This window comes from Gigantopelta aegis, chromosome 2 (genome assembly GCF_016097555.1).
Source record: "Gigantopelta aegis isolate Gae_Host chromosome 2, Gae_host_genome, whole genome shotgun sequence".
NCBI classification, from domain to species: domain Eukaryota; kingdom Metazoa; phylum Mollusca; class Gastropoda; order Neomphalida; family Peltospiridae; genus Gigantopelta; species Gigantopelta aegis.
Genome location: NC_054700.1, coordinates 51,762,853 through 51,780,595, shown reverse-complemented (window position 1 = coordinate 51,780,595; position 17,743 = coordinate 51,762,853). Strand labels below are relative to the sequence as shown.

The 17,743-nt window shown below is 34.0% G+C and overlaps 1 protein-coding gene across 1 annotated transcript; it reads right to left on the bottom strand.

The window, feature by feature from the left end:
- Window positions 1-7,163: 7,163 nt before the first annotated feature.
- On the bottom strand, window positions 7,164-16,500 carry LOC121378899 (cAMP-regulated phosphoprotein 19-like). Its single transcript, XM_041507269.1, has 3 exons — window positions 16,322-16,500; window positions 12,288-12,407; window positions 7,164-8,495 (listed from the first exon to the last, which is right to left on the bottom strand). Exons 1-3 carry the CDS (start codon window positions 16,403-16,405, stop codon window positions 8,304-8,306), a joined length of 396 nt encoding a protein of 131 aa, XP_041363203.1. The 5' UTR covers window positions 16,406-16,500; the 3' UTR covers window positions 7,164-8,303.
- Between the last annotated feature and the right edge of the window lie 1,243 nt (window positions 16,501-17,743).

Below are 17,743 nucleotides of genomic sequence, written 5' to 3'. Positions count from 1 at the left end.
CCGATACTGGGCTGCAAACCCAGTACCTACCAGCCGTATGTCGAATAGCTTAACCACTACACCGATTTCTCTCTCACCAAAATAAAAATGTAGTGACTATCTTAATTTGAGGTTACACAATTCAACATGGTTTACATTGTCAAATAACATGTAGTTAGATTTTTATCTAGAATTATAAATATTAACTCAAAATGTGTAGGGCCTGTTATGATTCAAAACATGTTTTATGTATAAAATTAAAATTTGTTATTAATATGCATTTAAAATGTCATATTCTGTAGATCTATATATATATCGATATATATATGTATATAGTTTAGGACTAGAATTACCCTTTAAACAAAATCCCAACACATTCTCACAACATAAACCCTAGATGTATCTACATACGTATACTATCTTAAATCCCCCTGTCAAAATGTAACTTAAACCCTACATACCCAGTATTTAGAATTTAAAAATCAATCTCTTAAGAAAACACACACCCACACATTAATCAAATGTAGTTTTATTACTGTTTTATTTGTGGGTGAAAAAAAGAGTACATATTACAACATTTTATCTTATAAATTGCAATCCAAAAATATTTTACACAATTAATGCCAAATAACTAGGGTCGGGAGCTATTAATATTTTCATAGAACTTAATGTTGGTAGTAATTTGATTTGTGATTTTGTGTGCAATAATTACACATGTACGCATCAGTTTAAAAGGTAGCAGTATACACATGTCCAACTTGGGAGTTTCGCAAGTCAGATGACAATCTGTCAAAGTGATTTGAATACTTCATAGGTTGTTTTATATACAATGACAATACTAAATTACTGGTTTATTTATGGGAGACACAGTCATTTCTTAGGAAGCCCCTATTGTTTTTATATTTAATGACCATTATATTGTTTATTCCTTCATATTGTAAACAACTTTCAGTGGCGAATCCAGAAAATACATTGGGGGCAGGGGGTCAATGACGTTTAATGTCGCAGAATTTATGGGGGGAGGTCCCCCTAAGATAAGCCACTGACTTTACTCTTTAGGTATGTCGAATATTTCTGTGAATAGCATATTCAGTATATGGAACTCCTTTTCTATTTTAGCAAGATGCAAGGAAATTAATTTAGTGTTATGTCATGTGTATGAGAACGAGTGAAGAAAGGAAACAAATATTCAACACTACAGCATATTTTAAATTTAAGCTAGCTGGTGTCCAACATATGGTTATTTCAATACCAGTTAGAATAAATACAACCTAATTTTACAACTAGAATTAATGAACAGTGTATTTATTTATTTATTTTTAAGGAAAAAAAGAAGCCAGTTTCCAAGATGTGTGGTGAAAACTATAAAAATCTGATCTCACATGAAAATATTCTTATACCAAATAATTATTTTGATGTATGTGAAGTTACATGTTCTATACTGTCATATTATACTGACCTGACTTTTTTTATGTGAAAATGTATACATGTAAAATATCTTCAGTAAATAGGATTAATCATTCTCGTTGTTTTGTCTAATTATTTGCGACTGGTGTGCTTATGTGCCAATTGGTTAGTTTACAGTACCGATTCAGAATTGAAAGTGAATTTTGTTTTAATTTGTGTCACCACCAGAGCACACCGATTCATTAATCAACGGCTATTGGATGTTAAACATTTGATAATTCTGATAGTACAGTAAAGTACTCTTGTAACGAACCGGAAGTAGTTAGTTCGTTATAGCAGTAGTTGGTTGTACACATTTGCACAAGTCTGTTATTGACGTATAGGAATATAAAACAGGACTTTACGATCAGTTCGTTCTAAACATGATCGTTATAAGTGTACTTTATTGTACATGGTATTCAGGGGAAATACACTACATGTTCCCACAGTAGGGATCTTGTACATGCAGTTTTTCACACAGAATGGCGCATGCCAGATTTTTAATATACCAGTTGTGAGACACCGATTGGGAAAGAAGGAAATATTTTATTTAACAAAACACTCAACACATTTTATTGACGGTTATATGGCGTCAGACATATGGTTAAGAACCACAGATATTGAGAGAGAAAACCCACTGTCACCACTCCATGGGCTACTCTTTTTGACTGGCACCAAGGGATCTTTTATATGGACTATCCCACGGACAATGGGATAGTACATACCACAGCCTTTGTTACACCAGTTGTGGAGCACTGGCTGGAAGAAGAAATAGCCCAATGGGCCCACCACCGGGAACCTATCCTAGATTGATCGCGCATCAGGCGAGCACTGTACCACTGAGCTACGTCCCACCCCCCCAACACAGATTGGGAATCCAGGATTAAAAACACACAATTTGTTATGTTAAACCCAGACAAGAGCAACGGTTTCTAAAATTAACCCTTTGAACATTTTGCTGCTATATATCCAAAATGCGCCAAATTTCCTTTGTTCAAATTGCACACCTTTTCCCCCTTTGGCATTAATCCTACGGGACATTCCAAATTCCATGGCACCAAAACCCCCACCCCGCCTGTTACCAACTCCGGTCGGGCTGCTGGTGCTCTCTTGCAGCTGCCAGTGCATGCGGTCCCTTCTCCCACACACCCCAACCCTTTCCTGTCCTGGATGGAGGAGCCAGCTGAAGCCGACACCTGTGCCTATGACAGGTGTGCACTAAAACAACTTGTTCTGAATGTGCACATTATGCCCTAAGACCTAACCTGCGACAGATGCATGCACCATGGGCCCCTAATATGAATTCTTGAAAAGGGGTTTGACAATGAAGTAGTACATTTTAGGACTACATGTGTGTACATGTAACATTTAAATTTTCAAAATGATAAAACTGCAAACAAATTCAAATAATTGTTAAAATGGGGTTTGTTTATACACTGAACCCCACCCGTCAATGGCATTTACATCTAAATCTCTAACCTATTTAATTACAAGTACATGAAAACTCAGAGGTGTGAATTTTTACCTTTATTAAAACATGCATGTACTGATGAGAACTAAGAGAACGAACGTGACTAAAATTAAAAAGAGAAGCCAGAGGAAGAGACATAAATTTTTATTTTCAACAATTAAACTTTCACATATAACCCATACAAACAATAAAGTAACAGACATGAAGCTCTTGTAAAACACTGGTACACAGGATTCCTCGACCTATTAAAATTTACAATCAGTAACACTAACGGTGAAGGAGGAACTGTTGACATCCAGATACAAGATTAAACTGAGATCCAAAAAAAGCACCTGTTGATACTATTAAGGAACCTGTAGGTAACACACTGATAAGCCACAGTGCTCGAAACAAATCAAGAATTAAACACTCACTAATACACTAACCAAATGAATGGATGTATGGTCACGGGAATTATGCCACCATGAGCCTCACTGCAAATAACCCTACCAGTCCCCTCATTTTTTTTCTTTTGTTTTTACATTACTAGAAAAGATCCTAAAACAGGACAGCAGTGACAAGCAATACTAACCAAATGAATGGATGTATGGTCACGGGAATTATGCCACCATGAGCCTGATTGCAAATAACCCTACTAGTCCCATCTTTAATCTTTCTTTTTCTTTTACATTAGAAAAGATCTTAAAACAGGACTGCAGTAACATGCAATTTATACATCCAGAACTTGTCATGGATTCCAAGCACTGGGCCATTGACACCCCCCCCCCCCCCCCCCAAATTCTTCAAAGGCATGGGTATAATTATATTCATTAGGAAGTTATTAATACTACGGCTAAAGAAAAAGGAAGAATATTACTACATGAACTTTCACAAGTACATGTAAGTGTATAATCTAGAGAAAAAGTACCTTGGAGGACAAATTTGAAAACATTCATGAAGGGTTGTGCAATTAGGGTTTAAGCTGGATGCCAAAAATTAATAGCAATTTCAGAAAATCTGTATAGAAATTCAAGTAACATTTAGCCAAATGAAGTTACTTTTAAAAATAGCTATACACATACAAATAACATATGGTTTTTAAATTGGTAATGACATAATTAGTCTCCAAATTCCAACTTTGCCAGCCTAAACCCTGGGTGTTATTGTGAGCTGTTCATCATAGACCCACAAAAGGAATACTTTTCAGATGGTTCTAAAATCTGGAAATCCAGAAAATTCCTGAGGTTTTCCATCCCTGATAAACATGCATGCACTCATAACATTAATAACAGAAGGTCTGAGGAACACTGACGACATAAGCTCTTTCCTGATTTTTAATATAATCCATTGGGAAGTTAATATTATTTCACGCAGCTCTGAAGAAAATTTGTAATGGGAAAACCCGTTTCCTAAATAAAATTCTATGGCTATGTAGGATATTATGTCCAGGACATACCTGCTTGAACATCATTAGAATACAAACATGCTGACAGACAGACAGACAAGAACATATTCAGTTGAATATCAACAGGTTTAACATCTTGGTTCAGGTATGTTTTAAAACTATAAAAAGAAAAAAAAGTATTTGTTTTTTTTAATCATTTGTGTTAATATTAGGGTATGTTCAACAATTACATATGCACTGGGTGAGATGTGGGGCTATCATGGAAGGTGTTATGAAACATTATGATCAGGGGGTGTTTGTCAAGAGTTATCTAATATTTTCAAAACAATTCTTATTTTTACTTACAAAATAGACAGTCATTACAATTTTGTTCTTTAACAGAAGATTGTTTTTCTAATTTCTCTTACAAAACCAAACATATACAAATACAAATATGTCATAATGACGGGAAAAGGGTTACTTACATGTAATTGCTGAACAGCCTGGTAACGGTTATAGGGGAACAATATTAATTCATTATATATTTTTTAATTCAAAATTTTCAAAAATGAAAACAAGAACATTCAGAGTTGATATCACTATCAGTTTTAGGTCTAAAAATATTTGTCCAATTCAACAGGAAAATGTTCTAAATACTAAATTTTGACTAGTTTTCTATTGTATACTTTTTTTTCAGAACTTTTGTTAATTGTGACAAGCACTCAACAAGTAAACTGAAAAACTAATATGATTAAAACATTATAAACAAGCATCAAATATGTACAACAAAAACCCCTAAAGGTCAATCATAATTATAAAATAATGGTTATTAAATGTCTCGAAGTTGGGTTTCTATAAACAGTAAAAAAAGTATTTATTGCTGTAATCTAAATCCTAAATTTGTTAAAATTACTACTTTTTTTTCTAACCCCATCTTCAATAATTCAGTGGAACACTTATTTTGTTCACATCAAACAAAATGACCACTAAAATAATGTTCAGATTCAGCAAACCATGAAAAAATACTGATCCTATAGTTCTGAAATACATTTGTTTCATTTATTATAAAAAAAAAAAAAAAAAAAAAAAAAAAAGGCTACTACAAACATCAAAACAAGAAAAACACATGTAAGTAATGTGTAAAGAGATGAAAGTGAATATATATATATATATATATAATAAAAATAATAATAATTAAAAAAAAATATCATCCCAAAATTTTAATATTGGAGGTTGGGTACTAAAATTGGTGCTAGAGTTAATGTTCTCACTGGTCCGTTTTATGTGGATACAGCACCCCTCTTTCACGTTTTGCCACCCCCTTTTGTACTGGATGCACAATAGCATAAAATTTCAGCCCCCACCCCCCTGCAAAACCATCCATGTATCATGTTTTAGATTAAGAATATGGAACATTTTTGAGAAACTGTTCAAAATCCAGAATTCCAGAAACTTACAACTCTCGTAAGTACTTGGGCTCACACCGAAAAACATTTTGGTTTAGCCAATTTTTAGATATGTTAAGTATTTCATTGACAAAGATGAAAATGTGGTTTTTATAAAGAATATTTTATTTGCCAAAGACTATATCTGTGTAAATGTTTAAACAATTTGTATTAGCAATTAGCTAATTTGGCAATGTACCGACTGGGCACTGAAGTACCTTGAACAAAACAGAAGAAAACACAAGTTTAACTGCACTTACAGGTATTTATATGTCAACATTTGGGAACCATCCAGACAAGTTCATGTGTTTGAATGTTAACATGTAGTGGGTGATGGCTTTGTGCAGTACTCAATGCCACAGTCACTGCTTAATTAACATAAATTATATTTCACTAAGTTTAAACTTAAAACTTAAACTTTTAAACCCCCGCCCCCCAAAAAAGCAAAAGCTTTCTGTTGTATTTTGTTGTTAACATAAACTAGCATAAAACATTAACAGCATACATCTTTGACATGTGAACGAACAGTGGTAAATATTACAACAAAACCACCTCCAAAGAGGCGAAGAAGATACATTTCAAGGTATTTGATTTACGGTAAACCACAAGGTTACTTAAATCTACATTACACTGCAATTAACTTTGGTCCAATCTCAACAGCCTCATCTTAGCTACATAGTTATGTTTGTACTTCGCTGCAACTATTTTTGAAACAAGCATTTTCTACCTATGTAACTTATATTTGCTATTCATACTGATTTTAAAATTCGGTCTCATTTCTCTTTTTCATCCTATTAAAAACTTTCTCCTTTTTTTCCCCTCCAAAATGCTCTTCCCAGTTGTTGCTTAACTTGTTTTTAAAAATCATATAAAACTTCAGTCTAGCTGAACCTGGTCTGTGCTAACAAAGTGCTGTTGCTATCCCACTGAAGGAGGGTGTGCCACACACTACCTTATTTGCAACTGTGTTATCTTTTGCCACAAACCAAGTGAGTTTTGCAAGCCTGCTAACATTGCATGCTGCTATTCCGTTACCACATTGTGCCACCATTCGGACAGGGAAATTAAAATTTAGAATTAGACAAAGACAAGCTTCCACTATTTTTCCCACCAAGTGTTTTTTTATTCAACTCCAAAGGAATGAACCTGAATGTGAGAATGAATCTGCATTAAATAAGTGAAATTATCTATTTTTCACTTATTTACAGGGACATACCCTAGTTTTTAAACACTAAGGCTTATATTTTTACTATTACAGCCATTTTTGATAACTCAAATCATACTTTACTTAGATTTTATTGTTTAGATTATCCATTTCCGTACATTCGAAGTGTTTTTGGTCATCCTGGTGTTTTTAACATCACAAAGTGCATTTCTCATATTTTTAAAAACACACGTGTGTCCGAGAAGTAACAGTTATGGAGTCGAAGTTTAATCTATTTTTAAGGGTGTTTCACTATTTCAAAATCACAGACTCATGTTTCACTCAATTGTAACTTTATCCAAATCTGTTACAGGTTTGTAGATTAACTAAACTTAGTGTGCATTTTCATGGGCTGAAAGTAGGGTCCGTCCCTTTAATACAGTGTTATAGACTTGTAATCAGCAGCCTTTAACCAAAAATAGTGCTTACAAAATATCCAAACCCCACAAACAAAAACGTAATAATAATAATAAAAAAAAAAAAAAATAATAAAAAAAAAATTAATACATGTACATACTTGCATTTGTTTTCACACTTTTTGGTGTGTGGGTACACACATAGTAAAACTTTAATAAATGTAGAGAAAAAATGGGTAACTAACACGTTCAGAATGTATAATTTTTATGAATGTTCTGCATTTGTACATAAATGTGTTGTGGTTGCGAATTCATTTTATTTATTTTGCAAGGGTTGAGGTGAGGGGTGTTGATCTTTACTGGTGCCACTTTTCTTTTTAATTTTCAGCTAGCGAGAACATGCTACGGCTAGTTACAGAAGACGTACCAACGTTTTTAGCCACTTGAGCAGTGTGGTGTTGTGTGTGTGTACACTACTCGCTACGGACAGTTATTAAGACACTCAGAACTAGGACTTCTTACATCAACGTGGCAGGTAATTCTCCATTGACTGTGTGACTGTATAATTATATGCACTGATAGGTCTACAGCAGCTTTATGGGTATATTCTTCAAATACCAACTTAAATCAGTACCATTTTCATAAAATTAATAACATGATTCAAAATACACTGCTATGTTCTTTTTAAATTAAAAAAATCCTAGTTACAGTGGCTAAATACTACAATATGAAAACTTGATCTTTCAAATGTTTATACCGAATATACATGTATGGAAATATTTATAACAAATACTGACTCTGATGAAACAAAAACCCATTAATCCCAACAGTAAAAATTGTAAATACAAAAACTTACAAAATTCACGAGGAATTTTATGCAGTTGATATTAAACACGGCACTACGCGTACATAAGTAAACATCACTATTTTGGGAACATAGATGTGTACGTTTGTGATTAAACTGTGTCAACAACAACAATCAAGTCTTTATGGAGTCGTTTTTAGGTGTCATGTTCTTTCAAACCTTTCAATGCAACATTCAGGAGATGGCATCAGATGCCAGTTTACTCGTAACAATTGAGGGCTTCCGAAGGTGAAGATTATCTGCAGTTGGAATGGTTTCCCCAATTGATTCCTGCAAGTACATCTTCTCATTGGCCGCAAGTGGTTTCTTTGGGTTGTTCATTTTTGCCTTCGCCATGTTATAATCACCAGAGTCAAAATATTTTGGCTTGAAGAAACAAGAGAGAGAGAAAACAATGAATGTTTAATGAAACCTGAGCACAAAAATACATTGGCTATTGGGACATTTTTATATAAGGACATTTTTTATTTAATGACGCACTCAACACATTTTATTTACGGTTATATGGCATCAGACATATGTTTAAGGAACACACAGATATTGAGAGGAAACCCGCTGTCGCCACTTCATGAGCTACTCTTTTCAATTAGCAGCAAGGGATCTTTTATATGCACCATCCCACAGACAGGATATTACATACCACGGCCTTTGTTACACCAGTCGTGGAACACTGGCTGTAACGAGAAATAGCCCAATGGGTCTACCGACGGGGATTGATCCTAGGCTGACCGTGCATCAAGCAAACACTTTACCACTGGGCTACTCCAGCCCCCTGGCTATTGGGTGTCAAACAATGGTAATTAAAAAAAAACCCAACCCAAAACCCATGGAAACAATATTAACAAATAAAAATGTGTACATAGTGTATACGTATGCACCATACACAGATCACAATTTCGCCAAACTGGGCATCAAAATAAGTTGTGAATAGTCGTACAGGTTAATGGGATTTACCCCATGTTAAGAGAGTCGAGAATGGAACTTTATTCTCCACAAAATCTTATTTAAACAAAAAACTAAACCCCCCCAACTTTTGATCAGTACAGTGCAAACAATAATATGAATGAATAATAAAACATCGGTGCACACGACGTGACATAAATTCCTACTTTTTCAATCCTTGAATGGTGCCCGATACTATTTCATGAGACTGCACCACAGTCACGGCAATAAATACTGTACTCAAAATAAATATGTCCAAATTACATACATAGAGATTATTAAACGAGCTTGTGTGTCGTACTGATTTTACGAAATGAGTGACATGATTTTTGCATTGCCCGAGCGAGAGTGAAGGTAATACATGAATCCTGATACGAGTTTCATAAAATCAGTACGACTCACACGCGAGTGTAATAATTTCTTTATTATCCATATTATTATTATTTTTTTTTTTTTATCTATAACAAGATCCAACTCAAAATCTATCAGCCACAACTAGAAGGAGACGACGAAATGACATCATATTTTAAATGCACAGTCTGAGCTAGGACTGGAGAAGCAACATTATGTTATGACGTCGCTTCCCAAAATTACGTCATTACACTTGTTATTACACGTGTGCTTCATATGATTATTATTAACTTGGTTATGTTGAACCATATGGATAAAAAATACATTTACATACTGACCTGAAAACATTTCATCTGAAAACCACTGAAATGTGGAACTTTACTTTCATTAAAATAACTAGCAAATTTGTGTTTCCCAAGTTCTACAACCCTTGTAGCTGTTGATAACTGTACTCGGTTAGTGCACACATGGTACAAAAAACCTAGCTGTGTCTGGGCTAGTTATGCCACCAGCCATATTTGCCAACTGCAAATTTTAACAACAGTTGGCAAATTTTAGTTTAATTTTTTGGCGGAAAAAAATGTTGTAATTTAATATATTTAGTTGGAAAATAGCTATAAGAGAGCTAGACCTGTATGCTTAAGAAAAAAAAAAGCATTGTGCAGGGGGTGCAAAAAGTACTCACCCGCTCGCCAAATACGAGTAAAAATTCTAATGGACGAGTTCAAAAAATTAAACTACTAGTATGATGGAGCGGGGTGATGTCTTTTTCTGACTTACGGTACCGTAATTTTTTGGGTTTAAATCGGCATCAGCCATGTCAGAATTCCAAACATGTACCGCATTGACAATAGATGACTCCGGCGTTCTGAATACGCAAGCACAACCTTCCAAAGGTCAAAGGGGGGAAAGAGGAGAGGGGAAAAAAAGAAAGGAATATTTGCGATTCAAGTGAAAATAAACACACCCACAAATTGTATATATTTTACATAATGGAATAAATAATATAAAAAAAGGAATAAAAGTTATGAATTTAAATCCCATATAGGTATAAAAAGTACGAGTATTCAGTACTGTGTCCTGAAAATTAATAAAAGATCGCACCGTTGAAGCGTTTGACAGCCTGAGCTGGCACATGTTTAGACAAAGAGATTAATAATGTCATCACTGATTGGATGAAATTTGACCTCTACTGGCTCTTGAGATAACCAGTACATGTAGCTGTTCTGCTTACTCCCACTTGTTAACAAAAAAGTGGAAACCTTTTGTTAATTTTAAAATCCTTTCTAATTATTGGATAGACTACATTGAACAGTCAACAATAAATACATTTATAGATTATTTCAGTATATTTTATGCTATTTCAAGCAGTTTGTATTACACAAAAGTCTTTTGCTTCGGACTAGGACACTCGACCTGAGGTGTTGACAGGTGTTGATTGTAACCAGTTGCAAACTCTGGGTCCTTTGTTTTAATTGGAGTGTAATACCTTGATGGATCTCTTACCAAGAATGGTGTTATTGTTAACGTCCATTTAATCTCTTGACCGGCTCAGCAACTTTGACAAAATTAATGTCTAGCCTAGTGGCTGTGGACTGACACTACTGTAGGTCTGACTTCAGTGACTGACGATATATACTTAGGCAGACTTTAAAATCACAGACGTCTGAAACACAAGCCATATTGACCACTATTTATTTATTATTTTAAATCATGCATGAGATACCGATGTCTGGGCAGGCCGGTCCACTTGACGGATAAGAATTTGTGCCAATAATAGAAATGGACAGGTGCTTCGGACCGACAAGAATGACAAAAGTGGGACTGGCAAACACACGTTTTTAAAAAATACTTTCGGTCTCTGAGATCGACAATCGGTCCCAGACCGGGAGAAAAGGGCTTTTCCCCACTCCTGATTGAAAGTATGATACCAGTGTGTTTTGAACAGACTGCTCTGTCAAATACTTGCTGGGTGTCGCTTGAATTTTGTAAATCTATATGAAAGAAATGTGAAAACCTTCGTCTTTACTAGAATATTTGAAAAATTATTGAGTTGTCAATCAAGCTTTGGGGTTTGATTTTATTTGCCACAGGATGTTGATCACTTAACAAAGCAAATGTTCTTAATAATGTTTTTGTAAAAAAAATAATAAAAAATATATGTATGTACACACACACACACTATATATATATATATATACACACATATATCATTTATATATATAATATATATATATATATATATAGCTATACATTATATATATATATATATATATTGTTCACACACACACACACACATTGGATATCTATCATTTGAAGTGAAGACGATGTATCTTATAATGTTGTTAAACAATAATATATTGTTCTACAGGCCGGTGGACTAGTAGAAATACTGGCGGGCTAGCTAGTACATTTGAAGTGAAGACGATGTATCTTATAATGTTGTTAAACAATAATATATTGTTCTACAGGCCGGTGGACTAGTAGAAATACTGGCGGGCTAGCTAGTACATTTGAAGTGAAGACGATGTATCTTATAATGTTGTTAAACAATAATATATTGTTCTACAGGCCGGTGGACTAGTAGAAATACTGGCGGGCTAGCTAGTACATTTGAAGTGAAGACGATGTATCTTATAATGTTGTTAAACAATAATATATTGTTCTACAGGCCGGTGGACTAGTAGAAATACTGGCGGGCTAGCTAGTACATTTGAAGTGAAGACGATGTATCTTATAATGTTGTTAAACAATAATATATTGTTCTACAGGCTGGTGGACTAGTAGAAATACTGGCGGGCTAGCTAGTACATTTTAGCTAATTCTGGTCTGCACCCCTGTTGTGCCCAAATTAGTCTGTCTCACCCCTTTAGCCAACCGCTTGTGCAGCAATGCATGTCCTCCAGACTTGGCTCCTTTAAGCATTGGGTACTTAGCCTTCAATTTCTCCTCTTCCTTCTTTTCCACGATGGTTTTAGGAGGCTCCTGAAATATCAAGTACATGTACATGTAATGATATTAAAACCCTGGGGCCTGGCTGGAGTTACAGCAGAGCTCTTATTTTTAAACAATCAGCAGGAGATGCATGTTACCATATTCTAGAAAACAGTTCCGGGATAATATGATGAGTAACGGTGCTATGCTACTTTTTAAAACTCTTTATACACGTACGGTATAATGAAATACTGTCTTAACACTCAGCTGATGAAAAATGGTGTTCAATATCGCACAATTATTTTAGATGATGTGGCTAACTCCTTAAACTTGGTTACGAGTGCTCACTACCATCGACGTCGCAAACTGCGTTCACCTAACGATAAAAACATGAATAAGATATTTACGGAAATACGATTCTTTATTTTTCAGCTAAGATACGTGAAACAAAATAAATTGCAATCAGCTAATGTAAAAAATCAACAATGTGGATGTAAAATAAATCCATTCTCAGTGTTTGTGCCAGACTCTGCCATTTTTGGGTATGGTGCTATGGAATTGAATGCAACCAGTCACAGTATGGGGAGCCTCCCCTAGAAAGAAAATGGGCTAAGTTCATAGTTAGGGGTTAAGAAAATCATATAGTAATGATAAGAGTTGTTAATTTTGTTAAAAAGTTAACTTAAAAAAAAAGAATGAAGAAATCTGCAAAACAAATTGGGTATGGCACCATACCCGTTTTACCCTCTGGCAGAAACCCTAAAATTTCTAGTATTAAACCAAAGTAAAGCACCCTCCAGTAAACAGGAAAGAGTGCAACATTTCTAACTTGGTTCAGGCGTATGCGTTTGCAAAAAGTATCATACCATGCATACATGTGCGGTTTGTCATTTTCCATTTCTACGGTCACTACATGAAAAAAAAGTCTTTTTTAACTATACACAGTTGATGAACACTTTATTAATATTTTTTTTGTCAAGCGTTCTGGTCCAGTCCATGTTTACCAATACATATTGCTAAACACTTGATGTCAATACTGATAGGCATTACGTTCATACCAGTGAATAGTTTGTAAAATATAAAATTTTTAATGGATTGATTCTTAAATAACACAATTTATACACTCAAAATTATTTACAATTGTTATGAATGGAATATGAATACTATTATTCACTACAGTAGAGGCACAAAAATGTAACATGTACCTTTTGCAGATCGAATATAATAACTGAAAACAAATTCTAACAACGGGGGTCTTAAAAATCATAAAAATTAAATGCTTTGGCCTTGATATGGCAGATGTGAGGTCATGTGACACACCAAATGTTAATTAATCTTCCTCCATTTTAAGTAAATTTCTACAAGTCATGTGGACCTGTGACTCGCCATTTAACCTTTAAACTACTGGATTAATTTTTGACAAAAACCACGTTGAGTTTGTACACGTTTATAATTTTTACTCACATATATTCATTTGAATGTTTTATAAATATATAAAATAAATTTGATATTTGAAATGGTAAATATTATTTTTGTGGATTTTTCAAATTTTAATATTAAAATTAGATCAGTTAATGTTGATTAAAATTAGGCAAAAAAATTGCGTTTACTTGTGGGCATTTGTGGCCAGCTGTCCAGTATTTATGTCCATTATTCCCAATAACAGTGGTTTTCTGACCAGAATGTTTAAAAAACACACAAAAAGACTACAATGTATATACATCCCAATATTTGGTGATTTTCGTTGTTGGTAAAACAATCAAATTTATTATCAAATTAGCTGTCATAATCGGCTATCGATCCCTGAAAATGACTGCGATGTGCCGCCATTGTTGTCAAGCGAATATACTAGGCAAAACCCCTGTTTTTTAACTAAAAATTTCAAGGCATTTTACAGTGAAAAATCTAAATTTAAAGACACAGGAAGCTGAGTTGCCTTCTGTTTCCTGTTAATAAATCGATTCCGGTGAGTGTTGTGTGCAAAACGGTGGCAAATATGAATGGGGGCATGTACCGTAAGTGTGTACAGAATGTCGACTGGCGTGACGTCGGGTGAGATACCTCGCCTGCAGTAGTCAGAAGGTTAAAATGCAGGGCACAATATTTCACGCGAACCGCCGTTCTGTTCGCGTGTCGGTTATGCAAAATTAAATTTATGCGAACCGTAAATCGGTTATGTCGTGATCTTTAGACGTTCAGAAATTAAAACTTGCAGACTTCACGATTACAGGAAGTTTATTCATGCAGACATACTACTAGTATTCTGACAAATGTTTTACTGATTTTTATATACCTGATGTGCAGCAAACCAGTAGACAACAGTATATTGCAATGGTTGTGACTTGCAACCAAAGGCTCAGTATAGAGTCGAGCCAAAAGTTGTAAAGAAATGTGCACAGACTGCTAAGACACCTAAATTATCTGCTGCTATTCTATTGTGTTTGGTGGCACTAACACGCTTCCGTACTAAAGGAATATATGTAGACATACTATTGGATTGTCTATAATTTTACAAAGGTTGAAAATGGTTTTAACGTAAACAAAAATGCAAAAATGTCACAAAAGCTGAAAAATACTAACATCGCATAATGAGCTTTAAATTTATAGCAAACATTTGGAATGTCACTGTAGTATAGAAGTACCATCAATAAAGTGAAAGTTGTATCGCCACTGCAAAATATCAGTGTCAAATCGTGGTCTTTCTTTTTATGTTATTATAAAATTATTTTTATTAATCTAATCATGCACCAATGAGTAGCCTGTTTTATAGTTCAGAGGAACTGGACATTTGTTGTTTGGGTTATTGGTTGTTGTTTTTTTAATCTGCTGTATACATACTAAATTTTACATATCAATAACAAATGGTAGCCTTTATTTGTTATTTATAAAAAGAAAATTATTAGTCTAATCATGCACCAGGGAATGGGCATTTTTCCTCCAAATGTATCTATTCTGTTTCAGTACTGGGCTGATATTTAGTCCTTTTACAATAGTGCTAACTTCTGCAAGCTGCACCGAGGTAGGTTTTTAGATTCAGGCAACTAAAAATTACTTTTTGCGATCCCGATGGCAAGTGGTGAATAATAATAATAATAATAAATCTACAACGCTACAATCATACGAAAACAAAAGAAACATCTACAAGTCACTTAATACTTTCGATATGCAAGCATTAAAGAAACTGTTTTATAAAACGTTTTCTTTTGTATTTTGTTTTAACTTTGTTTGAGCTAAAAATTATGTATTTAAAATATAATTTCAACATAACTTTGAGGTAACCGATTAGGTAATCCATAGGTTACGCAAATATAATTAACGTAACTGAACAATTGGTTACCTATTGTCCGAACCAAATTGTTAACAACTACGAAAAATTACTATCCTACCTTTAATTGCAGTTAGATTTCCTCCAAAGTTTGTCCAGACAGAAATCTTGAAAAAAATTATGTTTATTCTCGAATTTACAATACTCTAACCAGATGCCATAATATGTTTTAGGGGGAAGTGTGCTTGGAACGGTGTTTATTAAATCAGCAGTGTTCCAGTGGACTTTATTTTCATTTGAACTGTGAATAAAAACCTCTCAAATAAAAAAAAAATCTGAGGTTGATTGCGCGAACCTTGCAAGAAAACAAACTTAATGTAGTTGGAAGCATAAGATGATAAGGCTGTTAGGGATGTTGATGATACACACATATATAGGCCTATATTATAATGATAATTTCATAAAAATAAATGTGAATCTGATGTCTATCTTGGTTCATGGCAGATGTATCAAACCAAGTCTTGCTTATAAAACGCTGCTCTATCAAAAAGCGCATCACAAATAATACTACAGACAGGCGATTGTGTTCTCGTGGGTAAAAAACAACAGTATCATGACTGAAAATACATTCGTAACATTGGGCTACTCGAGAGTTATGTCCCTTTACTGTCAAACAAAATGTATCACACCGATTTCCTACCCGAGGACTGTTATCGTTTGTTTCTTCTGGACCGTCTTCTGGAATAGATTCTGGAGTGAAACTTCGTTTATCTTCTGTCGACATTGTAGTATGTTTAAATAAACAAGAAAATGTGTACTATTCCTTGCTCGTTTAACGTTTTGGCTCCCAGAAACATAAGATTTTTTCCCCCAATGACGTCAAAAATTATCTATACTATCTTCTTATCCACAGATACGAAATATTAGCGTGTCAAATATCAGAGCACCAATAATAATAATAATAATAATAATAATAATTTATAATAATATTAAAAATCAGTAATATTTTTATAATAATATTTATAAAAGGTCGCATATTTCGTCGCATGCAAGTGGTTAACTTACAAAACATCATCACTTAGGTTTCTTATTACAGATACCTGATATAAAAGCAAGACAAATTGTACAGCAATAGTTCATTTGTATATGTCATCAGCTTCACATAAATAATCGAAGATGGTAAATGCGATATTTATTGATAAAATAAAAAAGAAGCTTATTTCTTTAAGTCTGTATACTTTTTACACTCGAGTAATACATGTAGTTGGTTTTCAATAATAAAAAAAACCCTCATCATTATTTGCCAGTGTCTACAGCTAATCCAAAGTTATTGCATCTAAACTTCGACAGGGCCCTTTTGACATGTACCGCAAAGTTAAGTTGCAAGTACCGTTCGATATTCAAAAGAGATTTATACTGCTTGTATAATAATAACATGAGGCAGATATATTTATATCAGCTAACCACTGTTGCTGTAAATTGTCATAAAGTATTTGTTTAAACAATGAGATAAACAAATCAATAGCACCTACATCCTGACATAGCCATACAAAAACAAAACCATAATTAAATAAAATTTGTTTCACTTTTGTAGCCCAATTAATGTACCCAACATCATCTAAAGATCTTAACATCAAATAACTTTGACAAGGTAATCTGAAAAGTGGTAGTTGAATAAGTTTACACCAATATTTGATAACTCTTGTCATATAAATAAGTTGAAGATGGACCCTACCACACTCACCCGACACAAAATAATTTTTTGGCTGATTTCCCAACCGTAAGCAGGTATTTACAACATTTTATTTGCACAACTTCTATAATTTTGCATCTGCTAGTGCCCCATATTTCTGATCCATAACATAAAATTGGGGTTATCATAGCATCCCGAAGGGATTCCTCGGATTCTCCAACGTTGAAGAAAAAAAAACAGAAAAAAGAAGAAGAAATAAAAAAAAAAAAGAGAGAAGAAAAATATAACTGTCGCAAAAATTAGGGTCGTGGGGGTATAGGGCCCCCTTAGATCCACCACTGTAATAATTAGTTTTAAGACGTACTATATTTATATATGGCAAAATTCGTAAAAAGTAATTTTTGGAAAAAAAGTACCTGTTACATTGCA